The sequence below is a fragment of the Diadema setosum genome, chromosome 20, assembly GCF_964275005.1.
Source record: "Diadema setosum chromosome 20, eeDiaSeto1, whole genome shotgun sequence".
NCBI classification, from domain to species: Eukaryota; Metazoa; Echinodermata; class Echinoidea; order Diadematoida; family Diadematidae; genus Diadema; species Diadema setosum.
In genome coordinates this window covers 32449104-32467129 of record NC_092704.1, presented here as the reverse complement: position 1 = coordinate 32467129, position 18026 = coordinate 32449104, and the positions used below count along the sequence as shown (strand labels likewise).

Below are 18026 nucleotides of genomic sequence, written 5' to 3'. Positions count from 1 at the left end.
CGTTTAACACCTCGATACCTCTCCTCCCAGCAGAAAGCGATACATGTGCGCTGCCATCTTGCCAAACTTGTATTGTGCTAGTGTTTGTGGTCCAGTCGCTTCAATGCTGATGATTTACTGTCACAAATGATACATGATGATAGTACATGTAGGGTCCTACAAATAAAAAAATATATAACAAAATATCATCGATTCATTCAATAATCATAACAATGGCTATGGCGACAAAGCCTCTCTCTAGATGAACACGGATGAAAATTTACTTGTGAAATGCTCTCATTACAGATCAGAGATGATTAGTGAAAAACAACAACAGCAACTAGATACACTTGACGAATGAGTGATATATCATACATATATTTCCATTTCTTTTGTGTTAAAAGAAATTTTATGCTCCTCGCGGTCTCTAAAGCCATGCTTGGAATTTTTTGCTTACAGAGAAAAGAAATAAACTTGACAAACGAATGATATATCATATCATATTTCCAATTCTTTAGTGTCAAAAAAGTCCAGCGCTATACTCGCAAATTTAGGTCGATAGGAAAATGTAAACTCATTTACCATCATTCAGACTCTAAACCCATGCTCAGAATTTCACTTTACAGAGAGAACAAAATAAACTTGACGCCGATGCATGAGCAAATCATATTATGTAGGCCTGTCATAATTCCATTTTAGTTTTAAAAACTTTATGCTACATGCAACATTAAAAATGTTAATTAATCTATCATTATTCAGACTTTAAAGCCATGCAAAATTTCACTTTACAGAGAGGACGAAAATAAAAAATCTTACTCGACTTGGCATGTCCGGGTGTATCTGACTAATTGATTCATAAACAATACCGATTATACCATAGCAGTTCTATTTGAGAGAATCAAGCAGAAAAGTGATAAAATTAGCTTTCTAGGAGAGGGTACACTTTCAGATATACTTTCAAAGCATCAGACCTACAAGTGCAACTCTGGTTTACACGTTTACAGACCGTTTTTCTGGCGAGCTTGACTTTTGTTTTCTATTATCTTATCATTGTAAAAATTAATCTCCCTCTCTCCAGACTCTCTCTCTCTCTCTCTCTCTCTCTCTCTACCCCCCCCCCCCCATCTAACTCTCATGTTTATAGTACCCGAATGCATCTTTCTATGAATGTAGAGAGCCAATGAATCAACGAAGTTTCATGATATCATTTTTGACGGCAGGATGTTTCACACACACACACACACACACAAAAAGAATGTTGAATTATGTATGTTCTTTCAACTATTATTTTATGTTACCGAACAGTGCATAAACGACTTTGAAGCAGTCTAACAATCGATTTCTGTCTGGACGAATGAACTTTTTATTCAGAGTGACCTACATTTGACCTGCTTCCCTTGACGCCGTATCAACAGTTTACTATACGGCCTTGTCGCGATTTGATATAAAAATTACTAGAAATTACAGCTCCACATGTTTAGCTACTGTATTCGGAATTGAATAACCGACTCACTGAGGTAATGGATCCACCTTAGTATGAATCATTCTGAGGCGTAACTCTTCGAGCATGTAACTTGTAAGTATTCTAACTGTTAGAGATCTTTTCGGTCGAAGAGCCGACGAGTGCGAGAGTGTCGACAGTCTACGCGTACTACGCGTATACATGTAAATTGTAGCATCACGTCGTAGTCTAGTGCACTCTTGCGGCGGCAGTGCACAACTGTGTTGTTGTATTTATATGGAGTGACCAGACTGTTATTTGTAGTTTACTGTTGCATTGTCATGGTTGTGTGTGAGCATTGCTAACTTAGTTAGCTAATATTATGGGCAGGCCATATTATGCAGCTCAAGTAAATTTGCACGGAATGGTCGAGAGTGCCATCCCCTTCTACTAGTAGAACAGTTCAGTTGAGAGAGTTTTGCACCGAATTAATTGATTTGTAAATTGTAACTAACAGTAACACTGTTACTACAATGTTAGATAGACTAAACAACAACTAACGTAACATGGCCCATAATGGGCATTCTAACTTGTTAAGTGTTAAATTGTGGAAGTTCTTATTTAGGCCCTAACGTTAACTCACACTGGTTTTGCCTTTGTCCACGTCTAATACTAACATGTTACTGCTAATAATCATGATAATAGAAGTTACTGTATATTATTTTCGCAAGGGTTTAATTTTCGCGAATTTCGCGAATCACAGTTGGATCGCAAATTTAACAACGCGCGAAATTGTCTCCAAAAAAATGCACTTTGTTAATAGAGCATTGTCATTAACGTTAGCATCGGCGTCGATTCGCGAAAACAACATCTCGCGAAAATGTCTGCAACCTCATCAATTGCAAAAATATCTGTATATATCTGCTATCATAGCCTAGGTCTCAACAGTTGAATTCATTCCACTTTGCAGCAACGGGATGTACAGTGTAGATTGGACTTGGACTCTCAGCTCACTCAGGTTGTCGATTGTCACGGCCCTACCTGCCAACACTTCACAAGACACGAGTGGATGTCAAGGTCCAAGGACAACGCAGGGAAACTGATACTTCGTAGACACGTAGATGTAGTGAATGTGGGCGACATCTGACGTCCACTGAACTGCTGTGGTTCTGCACATCATCATCATGATCGTGTTTGATCTGAAGTCTCCCCACCAGCACCCCTGCCAGCTGTAATTGCTGCTGGCATGTCCAACGTTTGATCTAAATAATGTAAGCTGGTATATTTTTTTTTTCCTGAAGTTTGATATTGACCGCATATAGGGGGCTCTGATATTATTGACGGTGACCACACTCACGTGACTAAACATAGCCCAGTGTTTTCCCTTGCTACAACTAGATCCTACATCAAAATGCAATGTGCATTGTATTGTACATGTATATCACACAAAACCATCACTAGCATCACACAAGAGAATTAGCCACATTTTTCATACACTCTTGTCAACTTTATTTTTGTACAATGGTTTTCACTTCATTTTCACTGTCTTCTCGCCTTGCTTTTCTGTAAAATGATCTGTTGTATTAAAGGCCTTCAATTCTAAGGCCTAACTGTACTATTTCTGTTTCTGTTCTGGTTCTGTATCCATCGGTATGTACTCAGAATTAGCTGTACTCCACCAACATTACATGTACTTGACAGATAAGAAAATAACAAATGTGTCATATTTCCATTATTTTAAAACATACTGTAGTGAAAAAATAGCTTGGTCTGCTATTGAAATACATGTACAAAATACAATATATTGTACATAGATGTACCATAGACACCAAGAATAACAAAAAGTTGCACTCATGAGAAAGCTACATAATGTAGCTGTTTTAGGCACTCTTCAACATTCTCCTGTTTTGTTTTGTTTTTCTAATATTCACTACAAAGTAGATATTTTGCAGGGGAATCAAATTTGAAAATAATGTGTAGTCATTAGTGCAACTGAATGGCATTGTATGTGCACAAACTGGCTTCCTGTGTGCTGTAAGTGCAAGTCACACTTACTATGTCAAAAAGGGACACTTTTTTATTTGCACGAAAGTAGCTCAGAAAGTCATAGAAAGATTTCATCAATTGTTTTCTCTTCCACATACAAAGTATGAAAATGGAATTGTAAAGAAAGATACAACAGCATGTTTTAGAATAATGGAAATATGACACATTTTGGGTTTTTTTTTTTTTTTTTTGGGGGGGGGGTTTGTGTGTGTACGTCCAGTAATGATGAAATATAACTGTACGTATTGTCACATGTGAATGCCAAGCTCCCCATCACCACTATTTTCTGTTTGCTCTTGCTATGCCTATTGTACAATATTAAATGGGTTAGTCAAATACCGGTATAGTGATTGGCGAAACACGTGATGGAGGAACATTGATTATGTTCGCCCATGGGAGAACATTTTTGTAATGTTCTCCCATGGGAAAACATTTTCACTTAACAAATGACAGAAGGACCCGTGCACTGTGAATTTGGCTCTGCGCGAGCGATCGAGGCGTTGTGCTGGTGGTTGACGTTGACGTATTTGACTAACCCATATATAATATAACAGATGATGACTTTTGTTGTGGGGAACATGCGGTACCAAGCATTCCACCCTCAGGGTTTGAAATGCTATTTCGGGAGGCTATAAGTCCCTCAATAGCATTTCAAACCCTTCAGGTGGAACATTCAGTATGTTCCCTCCCCCACCAGTCATCATCTACCTCAGTAGAAAGTCTTCTGGAGGTGCATTTCCAAAGCAGATATGCATGATCATGACTTTTTATGCCTCCGCCACGAAGTGGTGCCGGAGGCATTATGTTTTCGGGTTGTCCGTCCGTCCATCCGTCCGTCCGTCCTTCCGTCCGTCCGTAATGAATTTTGTGGACAAGGTAACTATCAAAACCCGTTGAGGTATCCTAATGAAACTTGGCATGTATGTGTATTAGGGGGTGAAGTTGTGCCTATCAACTTTTGGGTGCACATGCTCAAGGTCAAAGGTCAAAAGGTCAAGGTCAAATACATAAAATTTCACTATTTCCACCATATCTATTGAATGCCTGAAGATATTTTCTTGAAACTTAGTGTATACATGTATTACCCAATTAAGATTCTCTGGTGAAAGTTTGGGTCATGAGGTCAAAGGTCAAAGGTCAAAAGGTCAGGGTCAAATACATAAAATTTCACTATTTCCACCATATCTATTGAATGCCTGAAGATATTTTCTTGAAACTTAGTGTATACATGTATTACCCAATTAAGATTCTCTGGTGAAAGTTTGGGTCATGAGGTCAAAGGTCAAAGGTCAAAAGGTCAAGTAAAAATATCAAAACTTTTTTTTTCTCCATACCTTGGAAAATTGTTCAAGGTATCTTCATGTAACATAGTATATACATATACTGACTGGAAGTGATTATCTAGAGAATGTAGGGTTCATGGGGTCAAGGGTCAGGGGTCAAAGGTCAAGTGCAACACTTCCAAATTTTACTATTTCCCTCCTATCATGCAATGCCAGCAGGGTTATTTTTTTTTTACACTTGGTGTATGCATACATGTGTAACCTAATAGAAATTCTCTGGAAAGTTTTTTTTTTTTTCTTCTTTTTTTTTGCCTCAAAGGTCAAAAGGTCAAAGATCAAGTGAAAGTGCTGAACTAACTCTTCCATATCTCGGAAGTGGCTCAAGTTATCTTGAAACTTAGTACATATTATGCATGTTCTACCTGAAAGTGATTATCTTATGAATTTTAGGGTCAAGGGCCAGATGAAAATGGTAACAATTTACTATTCACTTCAGAAATTGCGCTTTTTCTCCACACCTGTACCTTGAAAATTACTCAATGCCTAAATGTATGAATGGGTCAAAGTCGAGTTAAAGTCCTTAAATCCCTAGATACATGCTCTCCTATTCATCCAATTAAACCTAGGTCAAGGAAGGTGAACATTCAACACATTTGTGACAAACTTGTCATTTCAATATTTTGCCAATTTTGTGAAAATGTAATCACACATTGTCCACATGTACTATCTAGACCTATTGGGAAAATCATGCATTATGGCGGAGGCATACCAGTCGCCAAAGCGACATTTCTAGTTATTCTTGTTTTCATATGATATAAAAGATTGAGAACGCTTATCACGCAAACCTAACTACAATTTTGTAGTATCAGTATTTTTATGTGCTATCCACAATTCTGTCTTCGTGCTGACGTCATACAGAAGCCAGGACCTACAACTGTACCACCACCAAGCATGGCAGGTAAAAGTCCGGACACAAACCTACATCCAGGGGAGGTGGACCCCACCCTGGTTGCCAATGCGACCGCCAATCGCATGGCAGCTCAGTTCTTTGAGCGGTATGAGCGATTTGAAGTACAAGAGATGCTGGCGCAGACATCATATCACTGGTTTCTATCCCAGGTAAGAACAGTGGTCTGTTACACTCATTGTCAAAGCATAATTTTTGCCAAATGTTATAAAATGAAGTATTACTGTAAAAGTTAAATTTTTGTGCCTTTTCTGGGTCATACTGTAAATCATATATTCTGTCTCTTGCATCACAAGAAAGGTTACTGTAAGTAATGATGCTAGGGTGAATGAGTTGTTCACATTTAATGCTTGGCAAAACTTACATATAGTTATGGTATTTTTCCTCTCAAAATATGACCAGGATTCGTTTTTTTTTTTTTTTTTGCCCGAAGATTTTAAAATTTACAAAAATTACTTCCTAACATCAAAAGATTGCTCGTCTGAAAGAATAATCTTGTAGCATCTTTGTTATGACTATAGTTCTTTGGCTTTACATTGTACATAGCCAGTTGTAGTGCCAAGTGTACATGTTGTCATCTATGTTTAACTTCAGGATGAGCACAAGCTTCAGGCAGAACCGCCGAATGGGTTGATCATGACCAGCAAACCTTTCAACAACAACAACTGTCTCATCCTCATGCCCTTTGACCCCACCGTGGAGGCCATCGACTTCCGGCTCATCCACCAGATCCTGCGGGAGCTTGTCATGGGCATCTATGGCCTGAACCAGGTGCCCATGATCTCGCTTGAAGCCAACTTTGACCAGAGCACCGCCTGCCAGCTGCCGCCGGCGTACAACGACACCTACGTCGGTCAGCTGCTCATTAATGTTGACTACATGATGAAGGCTCTGTGGCACGGCAGCTACTTCCCCCGCGACAAGCGGGCCAAGTTCTCCGAGCGGTGGCGCTCCAGTTTGGACGTCAATGCGGAGGGTGTTCCCGAGTCCAAGAAAATCATCATCACAGAGTTCTTGCTTGCAGGTAATATTCATCAGATGCCTCTTCAAAAATGTTTTTGTCAATTTACAGCATAAGCACATTTACTCAGTAGTAAGGATTGGCAGTCCACAGAAAAGAAACTTTGTTATCATAAATATGAACAGCAGTGAAGCATCAACTGAAGGTATTTGCAACACTGTATGAGGCCCCCAGTACTGGCCTTCCAAGATTCCACAGGATCACATACGTTGTACATGGCATGTTATTGAAATGATTTCTCAGTTTAAACAGATGTAACTTGAACTGCCTGTGATATTTTTCAGACTCACAAGCATGAAAGCAGTCAAGGAATCTAACTTTGACATCATTGCTTGAGGGTCTGTTTGTTTGCTCTGTATCAAAAATTAGTCTATTATTGTGTACTGAACCTCTACAGTACTGTCCAAATAGGTTTTCCCTATTTTTTTAATTATAGCCATTAATGTGTTGATTGCAAGCCTGTGTGGAAAGCATGTGGAAAACTTTGTATTCTTTGCATTTTAGATGCAGGCAATTAGAACTGTGTGCAAGCAATTTGAGCAGGATTTTTGTTTGCATGTATTGTGCCAGATGGACACAATGCCAAGCCATGGTTCAGACAATACATGGAATTCTCTCTCTCTCTGCCTAGGTATGATGGACATCACTAAGGACCCAGATTATGCCACCATCTACGAAAAGATGCGCCTCTTTCCCATGAGCAAGCACGATGCCAACATCGACAAGCGTCTCTTCATGCAGTACGTCAACGACATGAGCATCCAGCAGACTTGGCGCCAGAAGTCGTTGCAGCAGCACAACAACATGTTCGTCATCGACGCAGCGTATGAGGTCTCGGGAATCCTTCGCATAGAGGAGGACAGGGAGGACCGAGACATCTTTGAGAGGTTGCAGACAAGGTTACAGGTGAGCGTCAGCTGTGATGCTCTTGCAAACCAATTACAGAACTATCTTCTGTTAAGCCGTCCTGTATATATTCCCCCTTTGGAGAATTAATGCAGTGTGTTTTGAGCTGCTGTCACTGGACTGCCAGAAAAAACAAACAAACAAACAAAAACCATGCTTACTTAAGTTCAGAAAGGTGTTGCATATACGCGTAAGCTTCATTACGCATTAAGAAAAATAGAAAATTGAGTCATCAATTTTTTTTTTTTTTTAATTCATAACAAGGACATTTTGTAAGTTTTGCTGATATCGAGCAGACCTGCTTTTCAAGGAAGCCCTGAATGCAATGAACAACACATACATTAACCTGAATATTTGTTATGGGTTTGTTTTTGTTTTTCAATTCTGTCATGAGCCATCGATGATTTATCAAACAGTATTCTATTCTGGTACAGTAGCACAAAGTAACCTATAGTTTACAGCAGCTGTTCCTTCAAGGAATAGTAACCACTTTGCTGGTCAAATGTCTAGCTTTAATGAATTATGATGGTGCTGTACATGGGCTGCTGCCAAATCTAGCCTCAGAGCCACAACCTTACAAATTATAATGCCAAATTTTGTGTCAAAGTCACTACCAGGCATTCAGCATTGCCAGATAAGGACAAAGAACACAACCATGCTATCTGCGTTGCCAGATGGAGCCGTCAAGTGAGAGATTTGAATTTAATGAAGCCAGATAGGGCATCGGAGTCATAGGCTTTCACCCACTATAACCAGATCATCCCACAAAGTCTCAACTTGTGTGATTAGGGAGCTTTAGATTTGCAGTGCGGACGTTTGAGATGACGATTGTGTTGGACGTTCTCCCCTCTCCCTGCGTCGTGCTGAAAAGTAGCTTCAGATTACGCTAGACGCAACCTATAAAAAATAAAATGGTGCCCCCATATGATCGGTGCATCAAGTAGCAGTTTACGTCATGAATTGAGCAGACGTAAAAATAGCCCAGAACGCGTAGTGAAGACTCAGACGACGCAAGCTATAAATAGACCGACTTTGATACACAATTTTGCGCATGCTCAGAAAAGTTTTTTTTCCCTCTGAACGTCCCCATCGCAAAAATCTAAAGCTCCCTAATATCTCACCAGCAAAGTCTTCACTAATAAACAGCCATGCTGTAATAGTTAGATGAATATTGGGTTTCCATGATCTCTTCACATGCATCAGGCCCATGTTGACGTCGTTCAGAAGCATCTTTGCAACAAGGCCGAGGTGAGAAGGCAGATGTCACTCCTGCAGCTGGTCAGCTTTTTGGTGCCTTTCCTGATGGGACTGAGAAGGAAGAACAAAGTGCCTGATATGTCCAGACTACTTCCTCCTTTAACTGGTAGGTACTGTAACCTTGTCACCAAAAAGAACACGCGCATTTGTGTCAGCAATTTTTGCCACATTGAAAATGATGACAGTTACAAAAGTAAGCATTGAGCATGCTATGGTAGGGATTTGCTTTCCAAAATAAAAATATGTGCAAATTCTCATGCATCAAGACTGCTGTAGTTGCTGTGGCTCTCTGTTCACTGTAAAAGTGAATGAAAAATCAAGAAATTGATGTAAATGAAATACATGTACATGTACATGTATTATGACTGCTCATTTTAAGAAACTAGTAATGTTGACCCTTTCTTTATGCACATAATTATTTTTTTTTTGTGTGTGTATAGTATTCTAATTTTCTGGCCATGGTTGGACAAGCCTCTCTTGTATTTTCATTTCCTCTTAAATTGTCAATGTTAGTGAAATTAGCTCTTCCTCACTGTTGCTGAATTACAAGGCTCAGTGTTTGCAAAATTGAATGTGAATGACCATTGCTTTGTGGATTTGTGGGGCTCATAAATGGTTGCAGATAGTCTCCCTATTAAAGTTACTACAAACCATCTTTCTGTAACTGATACTTTAGCATGTTATCCCCACTTCTTCCTGTTTTTGCCCCAGTTAGAACCCAGCAAGAGAAAAAATGCCAAATAGCAATATAACACAAGCAGCTTCAGCTCGAATTGATTTCTCACGTATAAACAGACCTCTTGATATCAAACTGGTCGTATTGAATTGAAGTCATTTATTTGATTTTCTCCTTCAAAATTATATCGACGTAATTATCTACGTAGCTGATGAATGCAAGACAGAGAGAGAACTGCCGCCACTGATGTTGGCGCCAGACTTTCGCTGCCCAAACTTTGACTTCGGCAACAAGTACTTCCACCTGCACGGCGGCATCCACATCGACGTCGAGAACGATGATGAGGTGATCGAGCCGCTGCCGATCATCGTCAATCACTACAACCAGATCCAGCTGGAGGCTCAAGAGCGCCTGGCCAAGCTGACGGAGCCCGACACGTTCCAGGAGTCCTACCCAATGGTTGTCAAGGAGCTGGGAGGAAAGAAGTGAGTGTTACCATGGCAACACTGATGGAGAAGATGCATTGCTCTTCAAGTGCAATATCAACATTCCATTTATGATAATCTTTCTACTGTGGTTTTGAATGATCTCTTTAATATGTGTAGGGCAATATTCTGCTCAAAGCATATGCTGTCCTTGTTCGTAATGATGGTGACAATGATTGAAGAATAGTGATAACATGTTAAAGGTAATTACATTAACTGAAGATTATCACATGCCCTGATGAGATTTTGATAGTGACGATTCTAACATGAAATTTAGTGATAATCTGTTTGTTGTTAGGCTAGCGGTGTTAAGAAGTAGGTAATGTCAGTGGAATATGCAATGTTAAGAGGAGAAAATAGTAGTTATCAGGATTGTAAATGATTCTAGCAACAAGAACATAACATCTCCTCTATAAATTCTCTATCAGAATCACTCTGTGAAACACTCATCTTAATATATGAACACAGAGACTATTTTATGGTATTTGCATAATATGCATTCTAAGAAATGATGATGATGATGATGATGATGATGATGATATTTATTATCATTATCATTGTTATTATTCATCCTCTCGTTGCCTCTGTGCTCTAGGTACTATGTGTTCTCCATGGATCTGGAGACCTTCTACCCTATCTCTCCTCCCCGTCCCCTCTGGTGCCACGCCTTCTACGAGAAGATCAAGGACCTCAAGCCAAAGCGTCTCCCTCTCACCGATCTTCACATGCACGAGCAGTTCAAGAAGAGATACGGCTACCACCAGGCCATCAAGTTTAAAGTGAGTCTGTGGGTGGTTTGGGAGCTTGTTCTGGTTGCTACATCATCAGTGTCTACTGAAAGAAATCATTCATACACAGCCTGGCAATCTTATTTGGTTTTAACCTGTTGAGTACCGCATGAGTCCCGAGTACACTCGGCCAGGTGTCTATGGGGAACACGTGTTGTAGCAAAATCAGTTCATCCTCAATGGGTTTAAATGAGTAGGGATAGCTCTGTTTATCATGAATTTCCATCCAGATCAAGTCATCGCTAATCTGTCCTTCAGAATGTATTGACATATGCAAATATATTATGACAGCTTTTCTGTGAACAATCACCATTTTCCACGGGACAGATCCAACTACTAGTACTATATTCATATGCTTGTTGTGCGTTTTTCAGTAGACAGATTACCTATTAGTATTTAGACCTGTCTTATTCTGTGTGTATTTTCATTTTCATACCACTGCTGTTTCTTTGCCAGTCTCCTTCAAATTGATGTATTGCATACTTTGAAACAATATTTAGTTTGTGTCTAGTGTGAGTATGTTTTCACATGGAGAGGGATGCAATATTTGCCTTTGAACACGAGTGTATGTGCCAGAGATACGTATACTCTGTGCTGCAATTCCTGTTCTGGATTATACAGACAGAAAACAGAAATAAATAAATGTGAGAATTAGTAGTGTGTACATGGTAGTCCATATTGGGCATTTTGCAAGATCAGGGATATTTTCACTTTGTCACGGGAGAAGACATTTGTCAAATCAGTGCTCTGTCGTCTGTTGAGAATGAGAAGGGCGTTAAGTTGTCCCGAACACCTTGGCCCGAATTCACGAAGGTGGTACAAATGAAACCATGGTTTAAACCATGGACAAAAACCATGGAGCGCCAAGTGTCGCATGGAATATTTCGTTACGAAATCAGTCATTTCGTCGATGAAATGATTATTTTGTAACGAAATGACAACATTTTGCAACTAAATGAACATTTCGTCCACGAAATGATAATTTCGTTAACGAAACGGTCATTTTGTCGACGAAATGACCAATTTCGTATCGAAATATTCTGTGCGACACTTGGCGCTCCATGGTTTTTGTCCATGGTTTAAACCATGGTTTCATTTGTACCACCTTCGTGAATTCGGGCCTATGGGTTTGGTGGCAACTTAACGCCCTTATCATTCTCAACCAACAATATTTGCTGCCTTCTATGCACTCTAAAATATTCAGTACCTTTTGATATCTTGATGGGTTCAACCTTATTCTGTTTACAATACCTCTTCTGTTTCAGAATGAAAACAAAGGTCACCCCAATTCTACCTTTTCGTTGTGTGATCATTGTTTCTGATAGATGATTGAGGGTTAAATTTTACATTCATACATCATGAGAATGCGAAGGATAACCATCTCTAGACATGTAATAAGAAACAATAATACAACATCTTGCTCACAAGTGATCAACGTTTTCATCGTGTTCACTGTTCCGTGTTGTTTCCTGCAGACATTACAAGCAGGGCTCCGGCAAGCATCCATCAGGGGCCTAGTCTCCGTCTTCCAGACTCTTGCCCGCAAGTGCCCGGCGGCCCGTCTGGGCAACCAGGATGAGGAGGGCTACTCTCTGGTCCACTATGCCGCCCTCTACAACCGCCCCCAGATCATCCAGCTCCTGATGATTCAGGGTCAAGATATCAGCGTCCGCAGACATCACCTCACAACGCAAGTGGGTGAGTTATAAAACCAAAGAGAGTCTGCATTTATTCCAGGTCACAAGACTCTGAATGTGACCCTGTGTGATGCCAAGTTTTACTTGATCAGTGTCGGTTTGTGTTGTCTATGGATTTCTGTATCCATATTTTGGTATTTCATTATCTTAGAGTCTCATGGATCTAGAACTTGTTCACTTTACTTCCTCTAAAGGGTTGTACTAAATGCACAAAAACAATTTATGCTTATGCTTTTGTTATGAAACATTGTTATCACCATTGTTACAGTTATTCTCATTTTTATCATGAGTGCCTTTTCGCGTATCATATTTATATAATATTTTATTGTCATAATCAACATCATCATCCATATTCAATTTGGATGCTGTTTGCCGTTTGCAAGTTTTCTCATGATACTGCTTCGTGCCATTCCCATTGTAATCAAAATTTAACATGAAATTCATTTACCTTTCCTTTTGTACACAGTTACAGATTAATCAATTTCAGTGCAAGTTTTCCAGTCAGGCAGTCTTATCCCTATTATTATATTGCATGCAACTTATTATGGATAGTTGTATCCCTCAGAGGACAGAGTTATTGGAGAATAGTTACAGTAGACTTTAGCAGTGTTATGCTGCAACCACAGGCGATTCACATTTCCTGGGGGATTTTATTCAAATTTTGCAACTGATCGCCACCATGTATCATTTTAAAAGATCTAGGTGACTATGTTGTAGAGGACATCACTCTTAGTGTTCTGACTCTTATTGCAAAAAAAAACCAGTGAATTTTTGAAGAAAAAAAAATCCATTTGTAAGGACTGTGCAAGCTGCAGTATTGAGTGAATCTTATTCACAAAAGACACATATAGGTCTTGATGGTGCTGCAAATATATAAAATTTTTACAGGGTCAAAGGTTAGTTACCCTAACCAGATGGACTCTGGCTGAAATACGCAGGAATGCAATACTTCATTACTGAATACATAAAATGTAGATGTACAATACGTAGTTCAAAGGTGCTGTGGAGGTGTTTGATTGGTTAATTTAGGTTCCCTATATATATATATATATATATATATATTTTTTTTTTTTTTTTGGGGGGGATGATTTCCTCTTTGATTCAGCCTTTAGCAGTGTGTCTTATTTTTTTGGGGGGGATGCTCTGTATCATCTATATTCCTTGCTACAGATGGTATATTTAATTCTAGCATGCCATAGAGGTGTTTGTACTGTATTGGACAGTCCAGCTGTCTGACGTTCAGACTCCTGATAAGTAGTGCCCTAGCTGTTCCATCTCTGTAATAGTACGTTCCGAAATAGGAGAATTGAGATTTAGTTTGGGGGATACATATCCACATCACAACAAAGGACATTTCTCGTACATTGTATGTGTATCTATGTGCATAAAGCTTTATGATAGGCATTAATCTGAGCATATCATTAATAGCTTTTTAACCCTATATATTAGCCTTCCTCATCATGTCATCTTAACTTCATCATCATCACCCTCCTAATGTATTCATCACCAAATGTCCCGTTGTCTTTTCCATAGATGGTACACGTAGAGGTAAGAAGGTTGAGTATTTGCAAGATTGCTGAGTACTGTGCATCAGGTTGTCCAAACTGTAAAGAACTGCAAGATCTTTAGCAGCAGTTGCAGCAATAGAATCGCTAGTTTAGCTTCCTTGCACTATCCATCTAGTGCAGTGTGTACATCGCCATTTAGGGTTGCCCGTGGTTTCAGCACACCGTAGCAGCTATCAAGTTTTCACAAGTGTAAATGTATCTGTATGTGAAATCGTGAATACAATTTGTAGCATTCATAGTAGTGTACTACTGTAGCTTTGTGTAGTTTTTTTTTTTTTTTTCCCAGCATGCTTCAATAGCAAATGAATAGGATTTCACGGGTAGAATTCTGTAGCTCACCTTTGATCCCTTCCTAGCAGTTGTACAAAATTGACAGTGTAGGTCTGTAGAATGCCGTACATTCACCCGACAAAAACAGGCTGGTTGCCCACTGGGAACCAAATAATGTGACAAGTTTTATTAAATGTTATGTGTTTCTAGCACTTGACATTAAGAGTTCTATCAACAAAATTGCATTGCATTGTCATGACAGTAAGAAAATGTCTTAATCATGAGTTATGTTTTTTCCACAAAAAAAAAGACTTTTATCAAGCACATTCATCCTTCCATCAAAATTATGACAAGAAGTGCTAAAATTGAATCAGCTATTATAGACCCAAGCTCAAGAGGGCTTTCATGACACTTATTACTATGTGGAAAAAGTCTTTTTAAAGTTTCCTTGTAAGTGACAATGAGGTTACAAGAGTATATCCTCCCTTTTCCCCTCCTCCTCCAGGTTGCCAAAGACTGAAATTCTTCTGGCATTAAAAGACTTGATGAACAGTAATTTGTAAAAGAGCCCTGTCAGAGTTTGTTTGTTTGTTGTTGTTGTTGTTTTCTCTCATGAAAGTTATTGGGGTCAAATGTTGATTAATGCACTATAGTTATATAGTGCATAATTATATAATTATATAATGCACTCAAGTGCATTACACAAACACCAGACATGTTGGATAAGATTGTCACAAGGGAGAAGTCATGCAGGATTAATCAGTTATGCTGTGGTGATGTTGCCATTGCAATGCCAACTGGAATGAATTGCTTGATGATCATCTTTTCTTCTTTTTTTTTCCTTTTTTTTTGATATTGTGAATGCGATTATGATGGCAAATGTTCTTCTTTCTTGTGCGCCCATTAAGCAACAATCTTAAGAAAAGATTTGAAAGGTAAAGTGCCAGGATGTGTTTGTGTGCAAACACTGGTGCACTGCTGCAGTACTTTCCCTCCTACCGAGTGGATTGGTGGGTGGTGGTGGAATACTTCTAGCATGGTGGAAGGGATACAGGATTCAGACTGAATCGGTGCTTTGGGGACTCTAGAAATAAGCCAACATTTTATCCTCATTCTATCTCACCCCTCATCTTGTGTGTTTTGCTTTTCTAATTCACATCGATAATTACATCCTTTGTGCATGAATGTGTTATAACATCATTCTCTTTTCTCATCTATAACACCATCATTAAAACTGTGTTTAGAAAATGGCTTTATTCTTCCATTCACATGATTTGCTTTGACTAGAAGCTTCGTTATGTGTGTTCATTACACTAGAATGGCTTTAATACAGGTTTTGTCTTGTTGTGATTTTGTTTTTCTCCTGCAGAGCACTAGCATATAAATCAGTCATTCAAGTGTCTTTTTATTTGCAGCGTCGCATGTTTGAAGTGAGCTAAGAGTTAGCTCTTGCACAGAACTCTCATTTTTGTCAGTGACCACTGTGATCCATTCAAGCATCATTATGTTGTTCACATTGTATTTATAGATCTTTGCCTTTTTAGAGGCTTAATCAATAGCACTTGATGTCCCCACAGCAGTTTTATTTTCCCCCAAGAGATAATGATGAAACAGTGTCTTGAGGGGAAAATAAAACTCACAGGGGACTATCAAGTGTAATATTACGATGATAGACAATGCAATATCTTATGCCATATGGTCTATATAAATACACATAATTTGATTCTACTAATTTCTAGCCCCATCAGCAGCCACTCAAATTCTTGAACTAGAAAAACACTCGGGAGAGCACAGACCTCCGAGTAAACATGCATGCAATTTCCCAATATAGAAGTCTTGTTTACATAATCAGCAGGGCATGCATTTTAGTGCGGGTATGTAAACCTTCAGAACGTGCAGCTAGAACTCCCAAGTTCATTGACCTTATATGCCAAAAGATCAAAAATCCTTCAAAAATCTATAAAAATTCCTGGATCGCTACCAAAATTTAATCATCTGTTCCTTGTGTCATTATCAACTTTTCCCACAAGTTTCATTCAAATCCCTTTACAATGTTTTGAGTTATTTTGCAAACTGACAAACCAATGCCAATGATCGCTTGACCTCCTCCTTCCTTGGCGGAAGTAAATATATCACCTGATGGTGTGGTCGCTGCTCACAGTACATATAACGTTTTTGATCCTCTTTGTATTGATCATGTGATTCATTATGACCAATCACTAACCAGTATTTGTGGAGACCATGTGGTACGTGTATATCATAGTATTGCTTGCCTGCCTAGGAACAGGAGAGATACATGTAGCACAGTAGAAAGTGTTCCTTAACAGAGGATTTTGGGGTCACACAGTATCTTCCTCAAATTAGGAAGTGTGAGTTGAAAATTTACTTCAGAACATGCACATAGTTTTTACATAGTTAAATTTATCTGTGTGTATGTTTGTATGTGTTTGTGTGTGTTTGTCAGTCTGTTTTCTGTCTGTGTGCCAGGACAATTTTTTTCACCTATTTCCTGCAATTTTGGCAATATCCCATGCTTCCTTTAAGTTCTCAGTTCACCAACTGTGAAACATCCTGTGAATATGGAAACCTGTAACACCATACACGTAGTTATGGAAGTTGAAAACAGGAACTCAATGAATCACATTGCCTGTGTTTAGTTCCGCTAAGGGTCGTTATTCCCCTCAAGGGGGAACCAGAAAAAGAAAAGACTAAAGGACAAAAACAATAAAGACAGGTTTGATCTTAACTTAAAATGCAGATGGTACAGCCACAGTACCATATTATGTGGTGTACTGTGTTGCTAATGCTCCTAACATATGAATGGAATTAATCTTAATACTACGTGCCTTCATGTCACTAATTTTGTTGCTAGTAGAACTTGCGCTTAAAAAAACAAAGAAAACAAAAAAAAATCACAAGGAACACTTAATTTGTTACATACATGTACTTTGTAGTACAAAAGATGTGGTAAGATTTTGTTCTAATTTCTTGTTCGGAAAGTGCAACTTTTTTTCTGTTTTCTACCAGTAGATCCTTACATGTAACTGCATATTGACAAGGGCTTGTAACTATTCGCTATATTTAGGCATTGATTCTTGTACACTGCCCCCACTGTGCCATACTCTTATATGCACCTGAAGGAAATGTCATCCAAGAGACACAATTGGCTATTGAAGTGACTGTGCTCAGTAGACACTGCTTATCAAAGAGGTTTGTTTGGTTTTAGTTGGACATTTATTATTTGGTTTTCTAATCCCACCAAACTTGAAACTTGTCTGACATTCCTAGGAACCACGCCACTCCACTTGGCCGCCAAGAGCGGAAGTCTGGATGCAGCGCTGCTGCTGGTCAGTAACCATGGCGACATGGTCAGTGCGGACAAAATGGGCTGGGCACCCATCCATCTGGCGGCGTTCTACAACCACGCCCCCATCGTGCGCATGTTCATCAGGAAATTTGAGGATCAGATGGAGCTAGAGACGTGGAACAAGTAAGGCTTTCTGATTCCAGTGTTTTGACCATTTTGGCAGATCAGTTTCAGCCCAAGAAAGCCAACAGGAATCAGCTTGTTCTTTTAATACTTTATTGCTCTTGCACAGTACTGTCACAACAGCAAATAGCAATAATCGAGTATAATCATGT

At 39.1% G+C, this 18026-nt stretch overlaps 1 protein-coding gene across 1 annotated transcript in view; it reads left to right on the top strand.

Moving 5' to 3' along the window:
• Positions 1 to 2592: 2592 nt before the first annotated feature.
• Positions 2593 to 18026, top strand: part of LOC140243814 (ankyrin and armadillo repeat-containing protein-like) — a 29602-nt gene continuing 14168 nt past the window's right edge. Inside the window, exons 1-9 of the mRNA XM_072323482.1 lie at positions 2593 to 2691; positions 5668 to 5868; positions 6311 to 6740; positions 7369 to 7643; positions 8847 to 9006; positions 9785 to 10061; positions 10657 to 10840; positions 12325 to 12547; positions 17673 to 17874. Of these exons, the coding sequence (XP_072179583.1) occupies positions 5701 to 5868; positions 6311 to 6740; positions 7369 to 7643; positions 8847 to 9006; positions 9785 to 10061; positions 10657 to 10840; positions 12325 to 12547; positions 17673 to 17874 (1919 nt within the window). The 5' untranslated portion in view covers positions 2593 to 2691; positions 5668 to 5700. The remainder of the gene's footprint in view (positions 2692 to 5667; positions 5869 to 6310; positions 6741 to 7368; positions 7644 to 8846; positions 9007 to 9784; positions 10062 to 10656; positions 10841 to 12324; positions 12548 to 17672; positions 17875 to 18026) is intronic.